This window comes from Odontesthes bonariensis, chromosome 5 (assembly GCF_027942865.1).
Source record: "Odontesthes bonariensis isolate fOdoBon6 chromosome 5, fOdoBon6.hap1, whole genome shotgun sequence".
Lineage (NCBI taxonomy): Eukaryota > Metazoa > Chordata > Actinopteri > Atheriniformes > Atherinopsidae > Odontesthes > Odontesthes bonariensis.
In genome coordinates this window covers 31,626,609-31,640,844 of record NC_134510.1, presented here as the reverse complement: position 1 = coordinate 31,640,844, position 14,236 = coordinate 31,626,609, and the positions used below count along the sequence as shown (strand labels likewise).

The window sequence follows — 14,236 nt, the reverse complement described above, 5'->3', positions numbered from 1 at the left end:
TTTTAAGATATCAGGTTTTGACAACTGAACCAAATCACAGTATATACATATCATAACCAGTGTTTTTCTTTTCAGAAATTCTCTTATCACAACATAGGTGCTTTGTACTGTATTTAAACGTAGTGAAGTACCAAAGTGCAGTTTCTATACTCAATTCAAAATGACTTTTGTTTTTGTAAGAGCCATCCTTTTTAACCAGATCTTCCATTTATGGGCATGATTCTTTTTGTGGTCTCATGGCATGAAATTAGCTGTCATCACTTTGGAAATGACCAAAGATGTGTGGATTTACATTGATATTATTAAGCTTGAGTTTTTAAATATAAAGTACACACAGACTGAGTGCATGGACATGAGCCACAGTTTTTACAGTAGATTACTGTAAATTAGCAGCCGTTTTGAGATGAGTTAGCTAGCTCCCAAGATGCCACAACCCACGGAACATGGTACCGCTTTAACTTACTCAAAGAGTAATGTTGAGTAAGAGTAAACAATTGAATGTATTTGCATGAAAATTCATCTAGATGTATATGGCGTGCCTTTCCTGTTGACGCATAAGTTGCAGACTTGGAGAAGACCAATGGTTCTTCAAGGGAACCTGTAAGACTTGTTAGACTTGGACCAAGGCTTCATGTTTCGGTTTTCGATTTTCGGTTTCGGTTTCGATTTTCATTATCTAGATGTATTAAAAAAACAGATCAGATCGGCTTGGAGATCAAAGGGTCACATCTTGTTTTGTTTTTTTAAAAATGATGTGGTTCTCTTCTGGAAAAAGGAAACATACTCATTTATAACAGGGGCAGTTTATTCGAGGTGGGAGAAGGGACATCTTTTTCTTTTAACAGTTAATCTACAACATCCCAACCCTAAACCTTGAATATTGAACAAAGAAAATTTAGATTATGAATGCAAGCAGTTCAATTTATTTCATGTGCTTGGTGGATAGGCTTACTCTTTATTTTGAAAATGGAGAAACTTGAGAAACACAGATTAGACGTGTTGCTCCCCCATATTGAAAGATTCAAATTATGTGGCCAGAGAACATGATGAGTATGACTCATGAGCCCTTCCCCATAGAGGTTTACCCAGGACACACTAGAGGGATTATACTTCCCAGCTGGCCTTTGAGCAGCTGTAAATCCCCTTGAAGGATTTGGAAGTAGCTGCTGGAAACACAGCTTGGTATCCTCTTTCCCCTTTTTTCTACTGAGCTGAAAAGTTTGGAGAATAAAACATAGAATAAATACATATATACGCTTTGAAGGATGGATCATAATGATTTAGCAGAGACCTCCTCACTTTCTTGGTAAAGCATTGCTTTTAAACTGAGCAATTTTATACTCAGATTGTGACTGAATGTCCATTTTTGAAATTTCTAATGGTTTGAAAAACTATATAAAGTCCCAATGAAATGGCGATACTTACATTTGACACCTAATTGCAGGATGGCATTGTAGGTTGAAGTTCATGTTAATGTTCCCCAGAAGTTGAGGCGTACGATTTATTTTCCAGTTGTGAATTGATCTTTCATTTCGATTTTTAGCCCCGCTGGTCTTTACATTACAAGAATAGTTGAATGTAACACATTGGGTGTTGAGGGTAACTCAGCCTCTAAGAGGACTTTAAGTTAGGCACCAAAACCCGTGTTTATTTGTGCTATTACCCTTACAGCTCATATGTTCCCTTAAGCCTTCTCTGATACAACAGGGACAGACAGACACCACCCCTTCCACAGTCCTGCCCTGCAGCTCCTCCATCTTTCACACCAATAACATCATGATTTAATCAATGGAAATAGATGGTGGATGGCAGATGGCTGTTGGAGCACATGTGTGCACACACTTCCACAAAGAGATCAAAAAGGGACTTTGGTCTCTGGTGATGGACTGGAGACACACCTCCCCCATGTTAAACAGTGTTAAACAGGGACTGATAATTATTGGTCATGTCTGTCAGTGGACACAAGTCTTAAGAACTTTTGTGTTTTTTTGTTGTTTTTTTTTGTAAAAAACCTAAAGAGATAAAAAAAAAAAGGACTATAAGAACAATTTAACCTGTTGCAACCTGTTCCAGTTGATAATGCACAATCGATTGAAAAAATAAATTTGGTCTGGTTATTTAAATGTTTCTACACGTGTTTCTAATGGGTGTAACTCACTCAGGGCATTTTCTACTTGTGTTGGGAAGTTACCTCAAACATGGTACTTCATTAACAGCGGAGTCAAGGTTTTTTGGGATCTAGGGAGCTTGTTAGCAAAAACTTGGCAAGCAGTGAACACATGTTGTTGGTTGACTTAACACTCAGTAGCAGTGTTTCACAGTCAGTTGCCAAGAAACATAATGATTCATGCTGCAATGAAAAGACACATCAAACCTCCCAAATCATTTATTCATCCTGCCAAGTGTCTTCGAATCTGAGTGCCAAGCCAGTCTTACTTAAAATACACAAACACTTTTACATTTCAAGAGTTGTTGTCCCTTGATACCTATTGACTCTACATTGTTATAAGGGAGTCAGTTTTTCTTTTTAAACTTATTACAAAAACTATTACAATTAATCACTTACTCTTGGAAAAATTACAGAATTGAATGAATCCTTCCATTTGTATTTCATGGGTTACTGCTTTCATCTCAAGGAAATGACTGTACATTTCTTCTTATCGTGATCAGTGACTCTATAGTGAGAATGTTTGGGTTTGATGGGTGAAGAATAGCAGCATGCCAGACAGCTGCAGTAATGCCATTCCAACGCTTCAGCTTTGTCACAGTGAATACAACTGACTGTGGTTTCCTTCCTCACTGAATCTCCCACCGGGCAGATTTGGTCAGCAAGGAGGCGAGCGCCCACTGAAATAGCCACCATTGTTCGCTAAACTGACTAATGAAAGACGAGGGCGGAGGGAGCGGGGGCGGCGATGGGATGGAGAGGTGATGAGGTTACACATTGTTCTCTTTCGTCCTCTTTACTCGGCCTTCTCATGGGATAACTCTATGTATGTGGTAGACCCTAGTGTTCTTTGTTGACTAGCCTGCTTTGAGGTCAGTTAAGCTGGTATGTTGCCAAATCCGGGAGTGCACAAACAAACACACACACACACACACACACAGCTTCAAAGCTTTCAAACCCCAAAGGATAGATTGATGAATGTTGCTGGAAGGCAGCAAGCGTCTGATTTCTTGGCCTCCTGTTAAGGATGCAACTGTTCTCTGAGTCAAAGAAAAAGTTCATAGCTTCAAAATGTCTGTCATAAGTAATGAACCAAGTCAATTACCACATTCTGGTATTTATTTTGGAATTTTACGGTCAGTTTTTCAGTTTTATTGGTAGAGCCCTCTAAAGAACAATATCATGTAGTTGGTTGTTTTGTTTGTTTTGTTTTTCTTAAAAGACTAGCTCATTTTAAACCCATTGTTATGTAGTTATTTTTTAGAAACCTGCCCCACGATGGACAGTTTGCTTGCCTACAGACAAATTTCACATTTTTGCATGTTCAATAACCTAATGCCTACATCTTCCCTGTAATTAGCTTATGGCTACTTTGTTCTTTTCATGACATTTCGAATACTGTAGTAGGAATTACAATTTTATTAAACATCCTCTGTGACAATGTAGCAGATCCAGGCTCTTACTGGGTTGCAATGTCAGCTGACTGGAGGCTAACAAATTATCTCTGAATTATTAGATCGTGAAGGTTAAAATGGGAGAACACTCAAGCTGCACCTCAATCTTAGATTTTCAATTTGCATATGAATAAATGTCAATATCTGTGTGTATCAGTTTTATAAAGAATGAAATATATAATATCTATCTAGCAAATAAGATTTAAAACAAGACACAGAGAATAACATCAATCTATTGTTTATTGTGGATTGTAAATATACCATTGTTTCAATTAACTTAATGGGAGGAAATTATCATCAATCAAACATTCATTCTACATGTGTAAAACATACCAAGGTAAGTGAATTGTTTCCTAATGAAACTCAGAAAATCTAGTTGTCACTAATAGCAGCTCTATAAGGAATCCTTTCCTTCTGGTCTCATTGATTTCCATTAGTCACTAATTCAGATCAGGGCATTAACAATCAATGATATGGCTTTCAAATTAAATTCTTTGATCTGTCTTCATGCTCTTTCCTCATGCAGAGACTCAACTTTATTCTACGACATGCACACTGAAAGACTAAAAGGTTTGAACACTTTGGAAAAAGTCAAATACATCAGATCATAGAAACAAGTGTTTTCCTATCTGTGTTGAGAGAGTTGGCACGTTGGTGGTTTAGGTCACTGAAGAGCGCACCGAGGCACGACTTTGGTTCTCATTGTAAATGTGTTGTATAGATAATGTAACTAACATTATTTATATCAGAAAACTGATTTGACTACATCTAAACTGCACTACATCTTATACTGGTTCCTCCCCAGATGACCACGATTCAGCCTCAACTTCAGATTCCTCTGAATGAACCAACTCCTCCTCAACACTTCTACACTTCTTGGTCATTTCCACATACATCTGTTCTTGCTCTTTCATAGCGGCTAAGGCTTTAGATGAGTTAACATCTACCCCAGAGTTCCCATTAATCACATTCTGGTTTTCCAAATTCCCCCAAACCTGACTGTCACCAAATCCTTGATTAGTTTGCTCAGCTGCTTCACTACAGGTATCACCTGGTTCATAAGTGGCTCCGGTCTCTAAAGAGGACATCCAGAAGTCATTCTTTGCATCAGAGAGGAAGAGATCATGGCTGCTATCTGTTGCTTCCTTCACTGTGATGATATTGTTTTTAACAGGTACAATGTCAGGTGAAATTTTAACATGTTCTTCTCCATGTGTCAAAGCACCCTCATCCACTGATTCTGGCATGTTATACTTTTGAAATTGTTCACCTTGCTCTTCACTTTCAAAGTCCTGTATTGGACTCTCTATAGAGAGTCCAATACAGGAATGGGAAGTCCTATAGGACTTCCCATTCAGCTGTTTCTGCAGCTTCAGGAAACTCCTCGGCATCTTCAACGTAATGTTCTTGAGACTTGTTGGATCGTTCCTCAGATAGGGCGTCCGGGACCTCATGCTGCAGGTTTTTCTGATCCGCGGTCGGCAGTAACTCAGAGCTTGGATCCTCTGGGTTGTAGGTGTCTTCTTCATCAGGCCTTCTGATGAAGTTAGTGAAGCCGGAGTGATCCTCTGCTGCGCCAGCATGTGTCACAATGGACACATAGTGCTCATCTTCTTCCTCTCGTTTCTCTGGCTCATCTATATCTTTTTCATTTTTATGTTGGACCTCCTCCACAGCTACTGTGTCAGGTGGCATCATTAGCTCCAATGAATCCTTAAAATATTGCTTTTCAGAAGCCTGATTTTTAATTGTAGTGGATTGTATATGTTCATGGTTTACACTCATTCCAGGCTCGCAGAAACGCATGTCTTCTGTTGCTGCTTCTTCTGCCTCCTCTTGTTTATTTAATTCTTCAACATATTTGTTCTTAAGATGTAAAGTGTCCTCACTGACCTGGTGTGTAAAATGAGCACTGTAGCGGTCTGTGGACAGATTTTCTAATTCCTGTTCTACTAGTCTATCTGTCTCTAGCTCTTCATCATAATCTACATATGTGCGTCCTATGGGTCCAGTAAATTCTTCAGTTTCATCGTCTGAATGTCCCTCACTGACGTTTTCCACCATTTCGTCTGCATTTTTTGTTTCATTTTCCGGTGCAGCCTGCTCACTTACAATTATGCCATGGCTAACATCCCTGTCTTCATCATGAGTATATCCCTGATTATAATCATCATCCATTATTTCCTCTTCAACTTTTTCACACAGATCTTCCATTGTTCCAAATGTTTTTGACTTGCTCTCACTCCACGTTCCAGCTCCCGCCTCTCCCATCTTTCTTTCCTGCTCACCTTCACTGGACTCGCAGTCATCGATATGTGATGCCTGAGTGTTGGCGTCAGTCTCATCGCTTTTGTATCGAATCAGGGGACGTGTGTCAGCAAGAGTGTTATCCTGAGCATAGCTGTCGCTCTCCAGTTCAGTCCGCCATGACACAGAGACATTCTGAGAGTCCTCTTCATCATCTTCCTCCTCTTTGTCTGGAGGCGGAGCCTGCTCGTGGCCTAACCCAACATGCTGTCTGTCATCTACTTGTGTGGGCAACAGTGTAGAGGCCACACAGTCATTATGACTTGCTTCTTGCTTTTCATGCTCTGGTTCTTTTCCTGATATGTCTTCCTCTGGCTCAGCGTGTTGCTTTTCTCCTTCATCTTTCATGCTAACGTCTGTCTTCACAACTATCTTCCTCTCTATTACACTGTCCCATGTATCCATCTCTTCTCCATCAGGGTACAACTTGTCTTCAAACTCCAACCCATTTGTCTCTGTCATAGAGCTGCTTAGCTCTTGACCGACCTCAACTGCACCATAGCTTGAAATGTTTTCCTCTGTGTTGTAATCTTTCACTTGCTTCAAAATATTTTCAACAGGCTCACATTCAGAATCTAGACTGCTTTGCCTGGATTGACATGCTGGTTCAAGTACTGCCTTAGTTTCAGAATCTGACATCCCCTCTTGCACATACTCCATCACTTCACTCACATGCTCTGTCTCCACCCATGCATTAACTGGAAGCTGCAGCTGTTGCAGTTCCTCTTTTTCCGCTGCCCCCTCAAATACCAGATCAGACTCTAATCCATCTGAGAGACTGTAAGGTTCCTCAGTCACTCTGACATTGTATGATGGAAGGCTGGATGTTGTGAACAGGTGGGAACCAGCTTCATCCCTGAAAGATGGCTCACTACTGAGGCCAGACTCAATGTCATAACTGACAACTGATTCCACAATTGGTCTCTCCTCAGGAGTTTCAACATCAACAATGTTCCAGTCATCTTCATTTTTGTCCTCAAATGTTTTAATAGGTGCTTCTTGTTCTTGAGGAGCTGAAAAAGGCTCAGCGTAGGTGACTTTCTCTTGAACCTCCAGTGGTCGAAAGTTTTCAACGGCTCCATCCTGAATTATTTTTGGATAAAGGCCTTCTAGTGTTGCTGACTTTGTTGCACCTGCAGGTTTGCTGGAAAATTTTAGACTTTCACTTAAGGTTACAAAATTCCTACAACCAAATGGTGTTACAGTTATCATTGGTCCTGTTGTGCCACACAGAGATGAGGGGAAAGTGGTCTTGTGGCTAGCAGACAGCTGGGTCTGGTAATTCTTTTTAACCCCACGAGAACTGAAAACTGCATCTGTGGAAAAGAGAACTCATGAATACAAAATTAACAATAAGCTGTAATAATAATGACATCTCTTAAAAAGATGGAAATTAGCAAAACCTTATTAGTTATGAAATTCTGCCAGTATATAATATACTGTATTGTAAGGAATTTTTCTCAGAGAATGCTGTCTGGAGTGGGGGGATATTTACAGAGACTTGTATCACCAAGGCATTATCAAAATGTATGTTCTCAAGTGAGTTGGGACACTAATGGGAAGATATTGATCGCCATTTCCTTTCACTGCTGTCTAGGATACGGGAAAGCAAAGCCATATGGCTCAATAACCACTGGGGACCATCTTACATGGCTTGTGTTACAGGACCAAAAGTGCCTACCTCAGCGCCCACCAAGCTCCCCTACCACTAGTCTCCAGTAAGAATAATGCAATTACAAATCGTATCAAACAAGTCCCCCACTCTGGAGGCTTTTACTTAGACTGAGTGAAATTCTACTCTTAGAATGTGACCTGAATTTCAGCAGCATTAAAGTGACCGATATGATAGTGTATACATATTGTTCACTTTAATTACCTGTGAGGCAAATGTTTCTCGGTTTATTTAACAAAGTCACGTCTCCCCTCAGGCTTTCCCTATCCAGCAAAGCTCTGTGGAGAAAAAACAACAAAAGAAAATTACATTCAGAAGTTGCACAGCTTACATACATGAATAACGTGATGTTAAGGATTTGGAGGAGCCCTAAAGGAGTGAATACCGACATGATGCTGCACTCAGAGCTGTGGGTAGGAAGAGAAGTGAGAGGAGACTTTTGCTGCTCATAAGCAGCAGCAACAGACTGAGATTTGTTGTTATGGTAATGAAGGAAAGGCCCTGCTATTGAGGAGCCATCTGCAGCATGCAAACCTCTGCCTTCAAGTCCTCACACAGCAAATGCCAGCAGATATTACGAGCAGCCCATGCAGCACTAATTCCATTGTTTCCATTCACATGTGGACCTCAGCAGCCTCCATTCCAGCACATCCTCCTTATAATTAGCTCCATTGATCCAGCTTGATCAAAATATTAAAAGTAATGTTTAGAATACATCCAAGTAGGTCAACAGCTTCACATGCAGTGAATGACAGAGATTTGTCCTCTACGTGTGTCCTCTCCCCACCTGCCCCCCTGTGCTGTTACTCTAGATTCCCATAGCTCATAAATCAGCAGCTTCTCTCAGAGAGGGCTGAGGGTCAATACTTTTAGGAGGGGGACGAAGGAGAAACAAGACGCCACTATAGAGCTACTATAGAGCTTCATAATAGATATGTTACTCTGTCCAAGATGACATAGTGTGTTATTACAATGAAGCGACCTCTGGTCCAGATGGCTGCTCTTGTTGTGAACAGCCTTTTGTTTGTCAGCATCTCACACTGAGGAAAGGGTGTTGGTCTGTTTCTGAGCAGCGGCTTTTGTATGTGTTAAACTTATCCCATAAACCACAGGAGAGAAACAAATGAAGATTGTTCATCTCGATGCATGAAGATTCAAAAAGACCTTGTACACCTCGAGTCAGGACTGCAACAAAAGACCATTGTCAGTATTTTTTTCAGTTTGTTGACTTTAGTCTATCAGATGTAAGAAAACATCAAAACATGTCAGCAACAAGTTCCTAAAGCAAAGTACTGGTCTTTAAATGGCTTATTTGTTTTAGTAAATGCCAAAAGTACAGGGTGATTGAATTAACTACCTTATAAGACTTCTAAAAAGCTTAAATCCCACTGGAAATGTTTAATGATAATGGTATTATCAAAATCAATATTTACTGTTCATTGATCTTGCCTTTAATTAGGGGTTACTATCAGAAATACTAATCAGCTGTAATAACATAGCCACACTAATTAGTTGAAAAAGAGTACCGTAATCATTTAAGTAAGTCTTATTGATGAGCTGGTAGATGTTGTCATCTTCAGGTCAAATCAGCTGTGTGGTGGAGATTAAAGAAAAGATTCAAAAAGACATTAATCAAAACCACAGTCCTCCAATAATGGGGAAATTTAAGCCACTGAGGACAGTATAAAAGGTTATGATACAAAACTGACATGTTAGCCAACAGTTAGTACACTGAAAATCCCTCCTTTGAAATGTCTCAGATGAAATGTCCAAAAAGGAAAAGGCTTTTAACTTTGACTGGATATTTATCTTTACACCCATGAGACCATATTTGTTGCTAATTCTAAATGCAACATATTCAGTATACAGTATTGCAATTCAGTGAGATGAAATCTAAGATATAATGTGATGAGACTGACGTATATAGAAATTTATTTGGCCAGTTCAGCTTTGAAATTAAGCAACGTGTGCTATTTCTGCTTGTTGTGCATAAATACACCATGACTTTGCTTTTCTATTGCATGTCAAATTATTTGACAGCTGCTTGTACACATGCTGATATCAAAAAATCCAATCAGTGGCCAGAAAAAGCTGGTCTGAAAGACAGCACAGAGGCAGTAATAATGGCAGCTCAAGAACAGGCCCTGAGCACAAGAGCAATAGAGGCAGGAGTCTACTATATCAGAAGGAACCCCGGGTGTAGGCTGTTCAAAGAGGCCTCTGAGACAGTCCAGCACATGATAGCAGGGTGTAAGATGCAGGAAGGCATGGCATAGTTTGCAGCGCGTTTGCACGTGTCGACCACCGTAGAGTAGTGTACAGGAACATCTTTGCCAAGTATGGACTGGACGTCCCAAAGTCAAAATGGGATATATCCTGCAAAGGTAGTGGAGAATGACAGACCTAAGATCCTGTGGGACTTCCAGATCCAGACTGATAAGCAGGTGATGGCTAACCAACTGGACATTGTGGTGCTCAACAAACTACAGAAGAAGACAGTGGTGATAGATGTAGCAATTTCAAGTGACGCAACATCAAGAAGAAGGAACACAAGAAAGTGAAAACAACAAAGGGCTGAAGGAGGAAGTTGAAAGGATGTGGGAAGTGAAGCTAGCAAGTACCAGTGGTAATCGGAGCACTAGGGGCCATGACACGGGATGAACTGGGAGAGTGGCTTCAGGAGATCACAGGAACAACATCAGAGATCTCTGTCCAGAAAAGTACAGTTCTAGGAACAGCTAAGACACTGCGTGGGACCCTTAATCTCCCAGGCCTCTGGTATAGGACCCAAGCTTGAAAGAGGGGTACTGCCCACAAAGAAGGGTGAGTGAGGAGTTTTTTTTCTTCAAATGCATATACAGGAAATGTTGCAAGGATTCTTTAAGAAATCACCCTGTTAATGCTGCTTTCACTGCAATTTACCTGTATGTTGCTACTTCCAAACCCAGAGACATCTTCATCTGCATGAGGCTGCGGTTCTCCTGAAGGAAATGGTCAATCTGCTGGCCCAGCTCTTCTTTCTCTACTTCCAGATCTTCCAAGTGCTCCTGCCAAAACAGGAAGTTAAAAAGGAAAGGGAAGTAGTTAATAAAGCCTCTTTGTTCTACCCTTTGAGCTGCTCAACTGTTGTTAAGTTAAATTTAAAGTTATATAATACAGACAAAAATGGACTATTTGGATATAATTTTCTTTATCAAAGTGATTTTAGAGTCCATGTGCTTTTATCCTGGGCCACAATGAGAGAAAGCAGTGCTCAAAAGCAGTATTGCCATAAAAGTGCTTCTCTTTGCGTGCTTCTCCCCTCAGACGTCTTAGTGACCCACAAGTGATCCCAGTAACCCCAACCTCAAAATATGTAACTACCGATCCCTCTCATAGCCAGATGTTTTCATTCCACCTGGATATCTAATGAGCATTCTAACAGAGCAACCCCTGGGAACAAAGCTCAGAAATGATCTGTGAAGCTTTCACTTGTGCATCCTGTTTTGAACTAAAGGCTTTCAACGCTCATCAGGAAATTAGGATTGAAAACACGTTATTTCACATGTAAGACTATCGGGCAATAAGTATTCAATTTCTTAGCAGTTGACTCGTCATATGTATTGGATTGGCATAGAATAAGACATGACTAAACTTTTGTCTGACCTCAGACTTGTGGATGCTATCAAGTATTTATTGACGCTCTTTCTGTGGTCTGTCACGGTTATTTCAGGCTGACATTACACATGACATGTGCAATCATTGTTACTTTTTAAATAGTTCATATGTACTGTAAGTCAGAAGTTGTTTGGCTTTCCAAGCAGCCCACAGTAACATCTTCTGTTTGACTACTTTTGCATCATTTTCAAGATTTTGCCATAAACTGAAATGTATCATCAATTTATCTCTAGTCTTCAATGCTGAACTCCTCTTGAGATTATTTAGAAGAACTCAATCATATATTATTTTCCATTTAATTGACCAAAGATACATTATAGAGATTACAGGTACTATGAATGTGTACTGTGTGCCAGCAGATATGAATTACTCACCTGGAGCTGCTGCATCCCCTGAGAGTGTTTGTCTCTCTGTTGGGCAACAGTTTTCTCAAGATGCAGCCTGACATCATGCGCTGAGGCGATCTCCTTCTCCAGGGTTCGAAGCTTCATTTGACTCTGCAGCTTCTCCTGACCCACTTGAGTCAAACGTTTTTTTGTCTGATCGAGCGACTCCTCTAGACGAGCTAGCTGGCCCTGATAGGCCTCTGCAGCCTCCTGCCATGCTCTGGTGGCCTGCTGGTAAAACTCATGCCCCATCTTGAGGAGGTCTGGTGTCTGGTTACCTTTTTGAGACAGTTTTGGAGCCGCTGTGACTCTGGATTGAGTCAGTGCGTCTTCCAAGTGGGCCACATCCTCTTCATGTGTTTGAATCAGGTGTCTCATCTCATGCTCCAACTGATTGACCTTCTCTCTCAGCCAGATCTGTGCCCTCTGTTCCTCCTCCAGCTCTTTCCTGCTTTGCTCCAGCTTTGTCTTTGCCATCACTTTAGCCTGAGCCTCTCTCTGCCTCTGTAGGTTTAGGGTTTGGAGATCCTCAGTCAGTTTGCCAACTTCCAGCTCTGTGAGGACCCTGTCCCTCCAGGCTGCTTCCACTTCCAGTCTTGTCTGCTTGAGTTCTTCCTCCAGGCCCTTCCTATGCATCAGGCTCCCCCGGTTGTTGTGTTTAATGGTTTGAATCTCCTTTGCAAGCAGCTCATTTTCCTCTTCTAGCAGTTTGACCCGGCTGAGGTAGGTTTCCAGACGTCGGTTCAGGTTCAGCATCTGTTGCTTCTCCTCACCCTGGTGATTTTGGTAGAAGACTTTGTGCACATTGTGGAGCTCCATGTCAGTATCAGAAACAGAGAATTAGTAATCCAAGGCCTTACTTATGGTTTAGCAGTCAGCTGTATCTCTGTGTCCAGGCCTGAGTCAGTGTGTGGGGTTTTCTTGTGAGTGAGTGAGGCAGTGAGGCTCTGGTGGAGGCTTCTCTTTTCATACTGAGCTTAATGAAGGGGGTGGGCACATGGACATAAGGGGAGGGGGTATGTAGAGGGAGAAGACTGGAGAGGAGGGGAGAGGAGTTAGGGTAGGCTGAAGACAGTGGGATGAAACAGAATATTGAAGAATAGATGAGATGAGATGGAGGTCTGTAACAGGAGGGGTGGAGTTAATGGGAAAGAGCAGTGATGTCATTTACAAGATTAACCCTTTCACAACCTCAACTTTTTCCTGTTGAGTGTAAGAGGCAGCACAAAGCTGCCATTTGAGTCCTGGACTGTTCACTGCATGTCTTGCTCCACGCTTTATTTCCCGTTTGCCTTTGCTTTGTCTGGAAGACTTCTTCAGTTTTGAAGTAGATAAAGTGAAAATTTCTGAATTTAGTTTGTGGTAAGCAGACTGAAATGATTTATATTGATGAGAAAACTTACCAACATTTTCCAATATTGTTTTGCTGTCTGTGGAAAAATAGCATCATTTGACAAATCTACAGATTGATATTGTAATAAGCTGACTTACTGTAAATTCCAAAGACAGTAGATAATATCTACCTCCAACTGAATTGTACTAAACAACTGAGTAACCAAAGGTCAAAATGATACACACATTAAAATCCAAGGTAAGCTGGGTGGGAATGTTATCATAAAAAATCAACTGGTTTTAAATTCCTGCTACTTCATTTGTTAACTACAGTGCAAGCCAAATATTGTTTTGGTAATGAATGTCAAGACAGTCTGCTATATGCCAACATTGAACTTAATTTGTGCAACTTAATGGGGAAAGGTTAGCTAAATAATTAAGTACTTAATGAAACACTGCAAAGAAAATGTGATTTTTTTTTTAAATCCAAAGAAATATGCCTCAGAGGGTTAGGATTGAGTCAAACTCTGTGAGCTCACAGAAAGAAAATCAACATTGATAGTTAGCAAATTTAAAACTTGGCCTCACCCCGTAAGTATGACAACTCACTAATCACGGGAAATGTTGAGCAAGAGCTATCTCTGTTCAGTTGGTATTCCTCAACTCTACCATTGTCAGTGTATTTATATTGAGTTTAAGTGGTTCCTCTTTATGCTTCAAATCTTATTTCAGAGGGAAATACTGTCCTTTGATTCCTCTTCCCCAGTTACTTTTAAAATAAATAGACAGTGAATAATACAGCAACCTTTAACATACAACAGCATTGTTCTAAAATTAAACTAGTAGTTTTACAGCTTCTCACAGTCCAGTGGGATATCCCACATGAGTTGCTTTGTCAATATTGGCTTTTCCCTCTGCACTTCTTAAAAAGTTTCATTTTCATACATGCTGAAATGGCTGGATGGCTCAGCAAAAACAGATTTGTGTGTTACAGTTGCTCAATCTACAGCAGCTACAATACCAATATGAGCCTTGATGCTTCAGCACTAATAGTCCAATCATGAGTAAAAATATATATTAGTCAAGGGAACTAGAACAGTACTTTTATTGTAGTATGGTAACAAAATGTATCTTCCTAAACTTTTATTCTTTTACTTGTAATTGAGTATTTCTTAATCAAAATAGAATTTAATTGCTACTGTTTAATTAAATTTATTGCTCATATATTCTTTGAAGAATTGCATGAAAAAGAGACGTCAGC

General features: G+C 40.4%; 1 protein-coding gene across 1 annotated transcript; it reads right to left on the bottom strand.

Annotated features, from left to right (window-relative positions):
• Positions 1-4,874: 4,874 nt before the first annotated feature.
• nes (nestin) lies at positions 4,875-12,578 on the bottom strand. The gene is made up of 4 exons (XM_075466094.1): positions 11,632-12,578; positions 10,523-10,647; positions 7,805-7,878; positions 4,875-7,244 (listed from the first exon to the last, which is right to left on the bottom strand). The coding sequence occupies exons 1-4, from the start codon at positions 12,460-12,462 to the stop codon at positions 4,960-4,962; spliced, it is 3,315 nt and encodes a 1,104-aa protein (XP_075322209.1). The 5' UTR covers positions 12,463-12,578; the 3' UTR covers positions 4,875-4,959.
• Positions 12,579-14,236: the final 1,658 nt, after the last annotated feature.